A 13,731-nucleotide genomic window follows, 5' to 3' on the forward strand; every position below is an offset into this window, starting at 1 on the left:
CACTACTGCAAATAAAGAAAAAGCCATATTGCCTTCACTACAAATAAGATTTCAGCACAATCACAATATACTGTTTGCTAATGTTTAGACCACATTACTCCCATTTCAGCCATTAAAAAGAGTATCTGAAAAGTTAAAAAATATCCAAAAAGAAGTACCTCTTTTTCAACCAAAATGTGCCTAGGATATTCTTTTTTGTAAATGTTCCTATAATTCTTACAGCTAGTACTTTCTAGACAGAGATGGCTCCTAACTCTCCCTTTTGGGATCCTGTGTCTAGGCCTCAGCTGTTCTCTGAGAAGATGGGTCCCACCGAGAGATGGCATCAGTGCAGGGGAAATGGTGCCATCACATGTTCTCCCCCTGCAGCCAAAAGGGGCTCTTGGCATGCTGGGGACTCACACTGGGAACAGCTGGCACAGGACCAGTCAAGCTGCAAGGACAGCCCTGACACAAACAGATGTTCCAGTCTGGGAATCTAATAGATACAAAAATAATCTCAATTTGCTGAGTTACTGAATTTTCACAGCTTTGAGGAGCAATGCCATACACAAATGAGATCTCACAAGATGCAAATTGTTGCTATGAAGAAAGGTATTTGCTACTGGTCTACAGAAGAAAACAGCAAGGAAATTCAGGATAATTAAAGTCCCAGGATTTTCCTTGCTTTAAGAGAACTGAAAAAAACTATTGACTTCACTGGAGAAGTATTCCTGATCAGCCCAAATTATTTTAAAACAAGCTCTTTACTGAAAAACATTAATACACTACAGTAACAGACAATGTTGAAAGGTGTTTATTCTTCCAATGAAGTCCTCAAAAGTTCACAGAGACTTGAGAGATAATAAACACACAACGTCACCAGCATTAACTTCACCCACTGTTTACTAACATAAATTTATTTATGTGTAATTCTTTTCTTGGGAGAGACCATTTAATTTCCAACAGTTCACCGAGTTCAGAAGCATCTCAAGTGCCAGATGCTTTTTTTTTTAATTGGCATAAGGTCCAGCGGTCAAATTCCAGACTCATGCCAAACACCTCACTTTGTTCTTGCTGAAAATACCATAACACCAGTTTCACCTTCTGCAATGTCAGTCTGTGCATTCAGGAAGGAAAATGTATGCATGTTCTGAACCTTAAAACATAACTCCACTTTTGTTAGTTTTGAACATTGGTTCAATTCTCCATCTTTTAACCCTTTCCTCTGCCAAAAATGATCACTACATACCTTACAAGTGACATCTAAGAAGGTATGCTGTTATATGGAATTGAGCAAGAAAATAATTCCAACAGTTGGTTTATATATTATTATTAGTATTATTATTATTGCACTGTAGTTGGTTTTTACTCTGTAATTTTTCTAAGACTGTGATGAAAAATAGTCTATATGTACACTCCTCCCTACACTGCACAGCACTTGTCTGCTTTTCAAAAAATACTTTTCAGACTTGGGTAGAGAGATTAGTCATTCTCCCTTACAACCTATTCCTGCAGAACCACTTAGGCTCTAACTATTCTTTACATTTAAAAATAGCCCTCTGTTTTAAACATTTGGGTTTTGACTCTCCATGACCACAAAACTTATTTGAAAGTGAAGACTAAGGGGTTTCTTCTACTCTGGAGTCAAACCCCTGGAACAGTGCAAGCACAAGAGGGAAATGTTATCAGTTATACAGCCATGTATAACTGATAAACAAATGCACTGTATTAAATTGCAGAAATTTGTTATTTTAAGTGAAGAAATGCCCAGGTTCTAACAAAAGGTCAAATGGAAAAGAACGCAGATATGGAATAAACATTCTGTCTGTGCCAAGAAACCTTGTCTCATTCTACTTACAACTTGACATTTTTTAACGTTACCTGTTGGAACTTCTTTATCAGTCTCTCATCCTTTGACTCATTGCTTAGAGCTAATATAAAACCACAAAACACACACCCTCTTCACGCAGTGAAACTAACAGCAGTAAAAATGGAGCATGCACATGAAGAACTGAGCCCTTGGATCAAAAGCTCTATAGAGCAAGGACCGACATTTCTGCTGAGTGCCTTATACAAATACTTTTCTCCTTTTCCCTCTGAATTATCAAATGCCTTCCACCTACCTTATGCAATTTCTTTCTCTGTTCTTAATGATAATAGCTTGCATTATGTAGTACCTTTCATCCAGAAGAATCCCAAATGCTTTGCAGCCCACAGAGAAGGATTATCTCGCCCACTATCAGAACTCAGCTCGGTCTACGCTCAGTGGTGTCACTTTTACACTAGAGATCACACAGCAATCAAGGGGAATGTTTTTAAAGCTTGTATTACTCATGATTAGTACCTTGGACCAGCCACTTAATTCTTTTGGAAAGACCCCAGAACTGCAATACTCTCCTGTCTCCATAGCAGAAAGGGAAGCCAGCAGATGGATGGAAGAAAGATCACTATGTGATTGGCATGGTAGCTGAGGCCAAACTGAGGCTAGGGCTGTTTACCAGCATGACTTCCCCAGCACAAAGTACTGACAAGAGTTGGTGCCTGATCTATGTACTTAGGTCCCCTTCTCCACCAGAAATATCTTTTCCCTCTAAATGCCAAGTTGCATTCTTCACAATATTTCTTTCCTTGTCACTATTTATTGTGCTGAGTTCATGCCTGAATGCACAACTCTACATCTAAATACACTTATGAAATAGAAACTTGCTTTCCTTTCAAAGATAATCTTTAATCAAGGTGACAGGTGGAGAAAATCAGTTATGTGACCAAAAAAAAAAGTAGTGATTTGAGAACCTAACATACAAAAGAAATAATAGAATTGACAGCTGAGATATTTTCTTGGCACTGGCAGAAGCTAATACTGCTTCCAGTGAAAAAGCAATGTTCCTGAATGGAAAAACTGCATTCAGAACACAATTTGCTAAGTATGTATGCACAGGTTGCTAAATGAGAGATTTTAAGGGGATTATTGCCTATACATAGGCTGTTTTCTTTGTTTCATATGGCTTGCTATGTCTTTAATTGGTAATAGATTTTGGAACAGATTTTGGTAAACTGTCAGAGAAGCACTTGAAAGCTGTTCTATTTCTTTTATTAAAAGCCTACGTATATAGATGTGAAGACAAAACTTTCCTCTTCCAGACACATCTTGTCTCAATCACAGACTGCAGGAGACATGAATGAGGTTATCACAACTCAAAAATGGTAGTTCAAGACAGAGCTGCACAATGGTTTAAATCTGTGAAGCTCTTCCTGCTCCTCCTTCCCAACCCTCCCCAAGAAATCCAGCATGGCAACCCACAGCAGTGATTACCAGCTCACGTGAAATGAAGTTTTAAAATGAAATAATAAAGCAAAAGTAGTTTTATCGAATCTAATTTTTCAGCAACTTCTTACTTTAAACATTACACTGGCAAGATAATACACTGATCTGTTTTCCAAACATGTAACTCAGCTGCTTGGCCTTATATGCTTGTATACCAATATGGCAACAGTGTACTTCAGTGTGGGATGTAGAATGAAACAGCAGTGGATGTGTTCTCACATGATGCCATCTAATCCAGTCACAGACACACAGACACGTATCATAGGATCTATATTGCTTCCAATAGGTAATGGGCATTCTGCCCTGACTCAGGGAATTCAAGTCTGAACTTCTCACAGAAAAGATCAAGAGTTCAGCAAGGATTTCTGATTGACTGTTCAATGATTAGCTCCGCTATAACCTAGACAAAAAAATCCACATCAGGTTTTATTCAGCAGTTGTGCACTTCATCTTGTCAGTTTGTAAAATCAAGCAATAACACAGGATAGAAGAAAACATCTAGTTTGCTATACAAGTACTGGAACAGAGAATTTCAGCTTGGCATTTGACTCACTTCTAGTCAAAGCTGGCAGGTTGGATAGGACACTGTTTCTTTCACAAGCCAGCTAAAGAGGCCGTTTGACCTCCACATTCTATGGCCTCACCTGGAGAGACTACACCAGGTCTCAGCACCACCAGCAGGGCACTTGTGCATCACTTCTCTGTGGATTCAAGTGCTGCATAAAAGCCAGAGATCATGCACTCCTGCATGCCATATCTAAACAGAACTTACTCATTCTCTCCAGCACAGCATGCTGCATGCTGGCTTTTTGTCCCATTTACCTCTCATCTAGTCCTTCCATTCTCCTAAAATTTCACATCCAGGAAACTCAGATCAAATAATCCTAAAAGTCAAACTAAACTGTGGGTCGTAGGTTAAGTTTTTTCTATTATGTCTCTTTTCTAATAGCTCACATCCACTCAGGCTATTGAGCTTTTGCAAGCTGCAGAGCACGCTGCCTTCTGTGCAATATTTAGATGGCCACTAGTTAGCACCATTCTGTGTCAGCTTTCCAGCACAGATATAGTGGGATTTGGCTGGATTCCAAGCAACCTTTATAAAAACACCACCAGCAACATTAACATGGTATTTGTGAAGAGCCTCACTATTCCTGAGCTAGTTAAGACATGATGCTAAATATACAAAACATGCTGCAAGCAATTTTGCACCCAAACCCAGAAATTAGAAACTTACTTCAATGCTGAAGTACCCTCTGTCCACGTAGTCCCCCAGGAAGAGGTACCGTGTGTTGGCAGGAGAACCTCCCACTTCAAACAGTTTCATCAAGTCAAAGAACTGACCATGGATGTCTCCACAAACTAGAACAGAAGAGGAGCAACATTTAGATTCACCACGCAAAAATCATCTTAGGTACACACAATCCAAAGACATGTTATGACAATTCTGTGCATCATTTACTAGTTAAACAGTTTAACAGTCCGTGCCTTCAGGGGAAGAGTTTGGCTCTGCTCTCTTGTGAAACTTCCAACTCCCTGGTGGGGGATTTCAAGCATCTGCAGGAAGGCAGGCAAAGCTTTTGGAGAACCCCATGGATGCCTAAGAGTGCAGTGTCAAAACCTGCTTTGTTTCTTCTACTCAAAAGGTAACTCCCCCCACACACATCCCATTTAAGGTAAAGCCTGGAGCTTTTATGGCAATGATCCTTAACCAAGGTGATGTTAATAGCCCTGACTGGTACTGTTTAAACTGGTCCTTCAGTGACCTAAAACCCTCTTCCCCCCGCCCTCACCCCCCCTCAAAAAATCTGATTTTCACACTCTAAGGGTGATTTTCAAGTAACTGAAGAAAACGAAGGGTCCAAGATAGGCCTTAACATGCAGCAGCAGCCCACCTTAAGTAAAATTCAGATGCTCTATTTCAGGTAATGCCCTTGTTCCACTGCAGATAAGCCAACTTCACATTTGTCAACATGCCTTGGAGAAGCTGAAGTCACAACTCCATATAGATACAAAAGGACTATATACAATAGCTGCAACACCAAATCCAACAAACTCCCAGTGCAAAGTGTTCATATGCTACTGTCTTTCATCTCAGTCAGGTTCACATTATAGTTTTATACTTGTATCACTTTTCCCTGAATGTATACACTAAGATCCGTATAGTGTCATTGCATCAAGAAAAACTAAACACAAAAGCCAGAAAGAACCCCCATCCAAACCAAACCAACCACCCACCTCTCTGGGTACAGAAAAAACCCACTGATATCTCAGTCACTGCTTGCATGAATATTTATGTGAAATTGGTGACAATTCATGATTCCAGGCTAGCTGACTATTCTTCTGTGATAGTAACATGATATTTTTTCCCACAAAATAGCATATTTTATCTTATCACCACTGTGATATACTGTATAATTTTTTTACCAGTTGATTCCCCATTGTGAGTTTTAGATGACAACTTTCATACTAAAAGCCATCAACAATTCAATTTCAACCTAAGAATAATATCTGCCATTAATTATGCCAAATAAATACTATTTAAATCCCCAAGTGGTATGACACCACCACTGTTTCTCTAAAAAAATGTTTGTACCCCAAAGGAAATTTTTTGGCAACATCTTTATTTGAACACATTAATCTCCCAAACCAATACACATTTCTTGACTGTACTCCTCTGCATGGACACTGTGGGAAGATTAAAAACACGTGTCACAATTTGATGGCCAGGCAATCTGCTCTCCTAACTTGCAGCAGAAAAGCTTTTAGTTACATAACTGTACAGCTCTACCAATTATCACCCGCCCCCATTTGCTCCAACTGCAAAAACCTGAAGTTGAACAAGACTTACCAATTTTTAAATGGATTTAACTTTTTTAGTTTCACTTAAAGCACAAAGAAAATAGACTTTTTTTTTTTTTTTTTGATATGCAGATGTGTGAACAGGTAAATACACAAGGCCTATTACAGAGAAACCAGAAAGGTTAGAAAGCTTTCTGCAAGGACCTGCATGTCCCTGAATTTGTCACAAGTCAGAAAAGCAGTGTGCAAATCAGTGAACAGGACAGAAATAAAAAGTGCAAAGCTCTGCAATCCCCCAAGTTGCAAAAGTCTGAATTGGTCTAGAAAATGGGTACTTGATAGATAGTCTAGGCACTTTGCACAAAGCAGCCTACTTCTTTTATACTTAGCAATAGATGCTGAAATGTATCCAGGAAGAACAAAACACACCCCACCCTCCAAAGATGGAAAGTTTTAAAGCCCAGCACTCAAAACTAACCTTGTCAATTAAAGTAGGTTCCAAAAGAAAAGCTTAAAATCAGCTGGTAAAAGCAGAGAGAGGAAGATGCTAAAAGTAAGAGTTAGCATTGAGGTTTAATTTATTATGGCCAAATGACAATGTTACATACAGTTAATCCAATTAGTATTTTGCCTGGAATAGGATGGAATATCTTACAGACTTTACACTTTCCAGGTTTGCATGTATAGGCTTGAAATGTCCTTGTAATGTAAAACCCTAAAACCCATATACTTATATTCTGATGAATAGCCTGATTTACAAATGAACTAAAGGGGCAATTTTGCATGCATACACTACTATGCTCAGTTTATCATTTGAAAAGAACTGCAACTGCTTCCAAAACTATAGTTCTGTCACCTTTCTTTTCCAACTCTAAATTCCTATGAACTTCAGATCTGGAAGATCTCTCAGGCAGTTGAATCAATGCTTTATCTTTCATTAGGTGGGGGCAAAAGAGATCCAGCATTATGTTTCCATTCAAAAAGGCAGAAACATCCACCAGCCAATAACTCCAGCATAGTCTCCATGTCATGTTGCAGCTTCATATCACTAAGAAAGAACTTGCAGCACTGTCCCACCAAGAGCCCACAGGAGAGGTTCCATATCCACGCCACACTGCTGAGTCCACTACCCTCATCCTTCTTGTTACAAGAAAAAAAAACAACTGAAAGCACACTGGTTATTATATATTTGGGCTTACTCTCCTACAAATATTAGCATTGAATCTGTTGCTCCTGTGAATTTTGCCAGACACACCCTGTTCTGTTACACCTGCACAGGCCCTCTTTTGGTACTGGAGCTCTGACTATTAAGCAACACAAGCAAAGATGTATCAACATTCTTTCATCACTAATAACCAAAAAATCCCCAGCACAATAAAGCAGGAAATTAAATTTTTAATGAAGATCTCCAGGATCAATGTACTTATGGATTTTAACTATGAACACAGGGAATGTAAAGCATGGTTTCTATGTGTGCAGGATTAACATTAAAAGCAGCTGTGTTCATATTAAAAAAAAAAGGGGAGGAATTCACATACTACCCAATATCAATGATTTCACAGAGGTGCCATCAAGTCACGTCCTTTGTACACTCATTAATTTATAATAACAAACTAATCTAACAGCAAATTCTTCTCCCTGAAGAAGACAGCACTACTTAATTTACCCAGTGCTCTTCAATTTCCTTTGTATTCTAAAATTGCCAGCTGGAGAACAACAAAACTTTTTCTACTCACTATTTCCAGGGTCAGTTCAGGCATCAAATTTGTTGCTTAAGAATTTGTCTATTTGAGCCTGTCAACATCCTACCTAAACTCTCAGGGCAGCAAGCTCCAGAACTGCACAACACACTAGAAATATTTTAAATGCAAAGAAATTTTTAAGTTTTTCGAAACTAATATCTCAATCTCCAAAAAAGTAATTGCTGGTACAATCAGAAAATTTGAGAAACATGAGTTGTTTGTGGACTCCTTAGAAATCTGTATCTGCTGAGGAAGTTTTCAAGGAAGACATGGGCCCCTTCACAAGATTCAAGTTCACAGGATTGCCCTTGCAATTCCTGAGAAATCACGTTTCTCAGCAGCTTTTTCTACTTGTTATGATGGGTATTTTGATCCACTACACAACCTTTACCTATAGCAGCAGATTTTTTCCAATTTAGTGGTCTATAAAATACCATTCTATTATAAAAATAGAAAGTGGACGTGGCGAGACACAGGAGCAATGTTTTTGTCATCCGAATAAAAATTAAATTATTTTTCTGATGGCTTCACTGTGAGGATTTTTCTTTGATTTACGTCAAGAACAAGCAATACTGAAACAGGTACCACTGATTTCAAGTGGTACTAGCAGTGAAGGAAATTTGAAGCTGAGCAGTGCATTTGCCAGTTTATTTATAGATGACAAAGTGGTATAACAGTGATTTAGAGTGCAATGTCTATTGGCACAAATAAAAAGACTGTGAATGCTCTTCACATACCTTCCTTCAAATAACTAAAGGCTCTTCACTATGTACAAACTCAGTCCAAAGATTATTCTATATGGTTTCCCACTTCATATGGACATTAGGAACAAAATTTATATTCACACTACATTAAACACTGTCATTTAAAAAATTTTCCATCTGCAACAGTTTGGATATGCCACACTTATTTTCTCATTTATCAGGTACATACCTAATTGGTGTAACATAATAGGCTGAGTATAGTACAACTATAGTAAAATATAGTTACTGTTTCAAGTAAATTTTCATTCCATGTTATCACAAGATTATATTCTCATCTTCAAATGCCATCAGGTATTAGAAGCAGGCAACACTCCATCACCAGCTCCACAAGCAACATTTGTGAACTCACATGTATGACAATTAACAACAATCTAGCAAAGATATCTTTTGAACCACTGTGTAGGGAATAATATCCACCACTTGATCACTTGTTCTTTACATTCACTGAGCTGGAGATGTTTTTGCACTGAGTTCCAAGGGACTGAGCTTGAGCAAAGCAGCACACAATACCAAAATACATAAGGGAGGAAAACACCCTACTGAGTTACGACGTAGGATGCAGACTGCAAATCCCAAAGGAGGTTGCTTTGTACAATGTTTTGGAAGCATTTAGCCTCTTACCATTCCATTAGTGAGCACGTGCTTCCAAGAGCTTACTGCTTTGCAAAGACACCTGGTACTTACAAAGCCTTACTGACAAAGAAAAGATGGCATCATGCAAACCTGCACGTGTCTGAGCAGAATTGTGGCTGGTCACTTGTACAGATCTACAATAAGAGGGTAAAGAAGCTGCATGTCCAATGAGAAGTATGCCCTAAACATTTCTCCAGGCAAAGAGTTTGAAGGAATGAAAAGGTACAAAAGGCTAAGTGAAGAAGCTAAGTGGGAAGGAGTACTTACAGTGGGCAGACAAAGGCAAAGCAAAATCAACAAAACCAACTTCTGCAGCTCAGTTATCAAAGACTGGGCTTCCTCAGAAAACTCACAAACATGAGGGAAAAGAACTGCAAGATCTATATGCATGAAATTCTCATGTGCTTCGAGAACAACCACTGCATTGTTTTTGAAGGGTTCAACTATTAACCAGAAGGCTCTGATTTTCCTCAAAATTTAATAACAAAGTTACATATAAGGGTCACATGTCTTCGATTACAACCTTACAGCTTCAATGAGGTTTGTTAGCAAATGTGTATCTGAGGAATATTCTATATTGCCATAGCAATATGAAATGTTCAGAATGCCACAGTTTCAGTCCCTTTTTTTTTCCCTAATCACTAAAGAAAGAGCAATTTTCTTCCTTATTTTCTGGAGAACAAGGAAGAAGTACAAAATGAAAGAAGTAACTCCAGAAATTTTTATTTGCAACTGCTCACGAAAGGGCTACTCAAGACCCAAAGTCTGTGGTTAAGTTACATGCATTGTTTCATTGCCATGCAATTCTGTTCCTGTTTGTGAGCTGTTTAAAGAACTTGCAGATTTCATTACTTACTGGAACTAAGGTCAGAATCATGTAGACAGCTCACTAAGTAACTCTTCCAAAGAAAACAAGTACAAGACTCAACATAATGGGCTTTAATATAAATGTTTGTTATACTAAGTCTATTGAACAACACAGCTCTCTTTCCAAAAGAAGCATGATCTCATTCATATTCATATCTGGTTATCTAACGTGATTATAATAGGCTTTCATCTATCTTTTCCCTTCAATCACTGCATGCAAATTGATGAGTTTGTACTACCAGAGTGAACTGGCATTAACAAACAATTACTCATTTTCATAAAGAGGCCTGGTTAACCAGAGATAAATCCAGAAACCATTGACCATACAGGTACAGCAAAGGAAACCACAAAGGAAGCATCAAGGCCATATTTGCCAATGTTATTTGACTGATAACATTCCTTCCTTGCATAGAGGAAAAAAAAGGCAAGGAGCATCTTGGGAAAATCTGTTTTCTGTGCAACACATGAGGACACTATACTGTGTTCTGCTCTGCCAACACTTGCAACTCCAGTGTCTGTAAAGATCACCCACGCTCACTCCTTCTAATAGGAGTTAGTTTTCTCCCACCATCCCCTGAAGGCTAGAACAAATTAATGACACTTGATTTGAAGAGGCAGAGTGAAAGAGAGTAGAGACAGGAAAACATCACATCAGAAAAGACCTTCAGGACAACAGTCATTAATATTCTCTGAAGGAGGAAGCAAAAAATCCCCCAAACCCTAACCCATGCAGCAGAAACCCTTCACAATGTTAAGCCTAGAAAAATGTCTTCAGCACAATGATTTTAAAAATAGCTCTACATATTAATTTTCATGTCACAATATTATTTCCAGTGTCTCAAAACAAAATAAAAACCAGGTACATAAGCTTAGCAGGCAGAGGAGTGCCTTTGTGTATACAGGAAATACCAGAAACAAGTCTCAGGAAACAGGCTTAACCAAGAGCTGTAAAACTGACACTGGCAGAGAAAAAGCCCTTCTCTCCATGCCCCTACCCCAGCTGAATTTTTCAGAAGAGTAAGTTGGTATCACTTGTTGGCACTGAGGTACCAAACGAAAATTTTAAATTCCAAATCAAAGCCACTTAACAGAGTGGTAGTAGAAAGGGGATGGTGATCTAGTGCCTATTTTACAGATCTTTTTCTCCAAGATCAACATAGGTAGGTGCTTTCATCACATATACAAGATGCTGAATGAGGCCACAGAGGGAGAAACAAAATGTGACAGGACTAAGTCAGCATTCATTCCCATATCCACCAAAGAAACAACCAGCTCTTCCCCTGCCATCCTCCCAAGGTCAGCACTGCCCCTGAGGATCCTCCTTAGCAAATATAAAAGCAAGTGTACTGTCATTATCTCCTGTTAATGCACCCTTAAAATCAGGGAGCAATGCATATTCCACAAATAACCCCATCAGAAGGATTATTTGTGAGGAAAGTGTTTCATTGGTGTTTGGGTCAGGATTTCCAGCTCATATCCTGAGATCAAGGTTATTTTTAGCAGTAGGAAAATTCTCTTATCCCCAGTTTTACAGATGTGAAAAACAAAGGTCCAAGGAATTTTAACAGTTTATAAGGTCACAGGTTCAGTCAGCAGGGATAGCCTGAGAGGGAGCAATGCATGCTTATATTGCTGCATCCAATTCAATGCACCAGGAGCAGACAGCCCTTTAAAGGAGAAAGGAGGATAGTGCAGAAGAAGCAGGCACAGCCTGGCTTTAAACACAATGTTCCAAATGAAATTTAGGAAAGGGAAACAAGGCAAAATGAGAAAAGGACTTTTGAAGAGGAGAATCTCAAATAACAGGGTAATTTATTTTGCTGATGATTTAATACAACTCTTAGGAACAGGTTTCTCTACAATCAGTATTTCTCTCAGCAGCACTAATCCCAACCCCAGTAAAGCTAAAACACAGGCACTAGTACTACATGGATCCAGTGAGAGTTACATAAAGCCCAAAGGAAGCCTTGGTTATTTACAGGGCCATGATGGATAGTACAGTTTGCTCTTCTAACTACAAAATATTAGAGCAGTATTACCATCACAGACTGCAATCCAATCACCTTCCAAGCACCCAACAATGTACAAGATTTTACAGGTAGAAGTATTAGTATGTCAAGCTTCAGTTTATGAATGCCGAGTATCCAAAAACCCAACCACAAAGCTGTCATGTTGGCTGGCAATACAGGTTCTCCATTTTTACCTGGGGATAACCTTTGCTGTCACAGTTTCCTCATTGTGTGCCATCACAGCCCTACTTGATGTTTTACCCCACTCCTACTAAGTGTTTTATTAAGAATAAGAAGCAACACTATTACAAAGAGCATCCTCCTTCCTTCAGTGCAACAATTTGTCTTATCAGTGGAAAACAAACACTTGCCCACAACGAAAAACTGCATCTGTTTGTTACCTTTGTATCTGTAGCACTCTGTACATCCCAGAAACAGGAGGGAAAATGGAAATAAGATTTCTCAAATTCCTGTGCTCTTAATTAGCAACCATCAGTATCAACACAGATACTCGTATGCCTCCTGAGCTGGAAGAGCCAGCACAATTAGCTCGAAGAAATTTAGTGAAGTGCAGCATTTGGGCTATATCCAGAGCCATCAATGAAAAGAACCTGCATCAAAGACCTGCTGAGCTTGTAATGTCAGGTTTTGCACCCATCTTGGTGGGCTTGAGCCATCACTGTAACCCAGCCTTTCTGTACTATGAGTGTTCATGTGATAGTATACGGGAATAAGGGAAAGGAAAGCAAGCAATGTGCAAGATTCCCCAATTCTAGTTTAAGACACAGAAAATGACTTTTTGAAATTATAGAATCTAAATTACATAACCAATGTCTTATGCAAATCTAATTCTGGTGAAAAATGCTTAAGCTCTGAGGAAAACGCTTTCAAGAGAAAGCTCTCCAAAGTAATTTTCTGTCCTGGTAAAAGCTCACAGGATAATTAGTTAGGAGAGCCAGTGCAAGGAGGAGTTGACCACACTGATTTCCCCTTGATGAAAACATAAACATGACCTTGAGTAGATGGCTAAATCCATATGCTGATCCTAAATCAACATGGATCATAGAATGGTTGGGGTTTAAAGGCACCTTTAAGAATATCTAGCTCTAGAAACAAACTGCTATCACTTAATGATCATTATGAAAATAAACACAAAGAAGTCATGTTGATGAACTGAATAGCCTTAATTATGTTTATTTGTGTAACCTTGCTATTAGGCAGAGTGCAAGCAAGCTAAAAAAGGACTAAGGGCAGCACTAAGGGGTGTCAGTCAGCAGATTTGGGCTAGCTCTTGCTCTGTGCTCCTCAAGCAAGCTAACCAGTGCCTCACACTATATTCAGAATTGTTTTCCTAATGTTTGGCTAGAGAGGGGAAAATACCCAAAAAGTCATTAGAGGGGTGTGACAGGAAAGAAGTATTATTTTAGCAGACAGCTACCAACCACATCACATGCCTTAAGTTGTTCTGAGAGGTAAGAGAGCACTGCTATTCAGAAACAGAGGTGAGAAGAAAAGGCCACCAGCTTACAGAGAGAGTATCAGGTGAAAAAAAAACAAAGAAAAAATCTGTAACACTAAATTGGCATTTATGTCACTCTTCTGGTCTGTAG

At 38.8% G+C, this 13,731-nt stretch overlaps 1 protein-coding gene across 1 annotated transcript in view; it reads right to left on the reverse strand.

The window, feature by feature from the left end:
* The window catches only part of PPP3CA (protein phosphatase 3 catalytic subunit alpha), a 170,031-nt gene that overhangs the window by 45,863 nt on the left and 110,437 nt on the right, over positions 1 to 13,731 (reverse strand). Inside the window, exon 3 of the mRNA XM_059844181.1 lies at positions 4,542 to 4,666. Coding sequence (XP_059700164.1) covers positions 4,542 to 4,666 — 125 coding nt within the window. The remainder of the gene's footprint in view (positions 1 to 4,541; positions 4,667 to 13,731) is intronic.

This window comes from Haemorhous mexicanus, chromosome 4, assembly GCF_027477595.1.
Source record: "Haemorhous mexicanus isolate bHaeMex1 chromosome 4, bHaeMex1.pri, whole genome shotgun sequence".
NCBI classification, from domain to species: Eukaryota; Metazoa; Chordata; class Aves; order Passeriformes; family Fringillidae; genus Haemorhous; species Haemorhous mexicanus.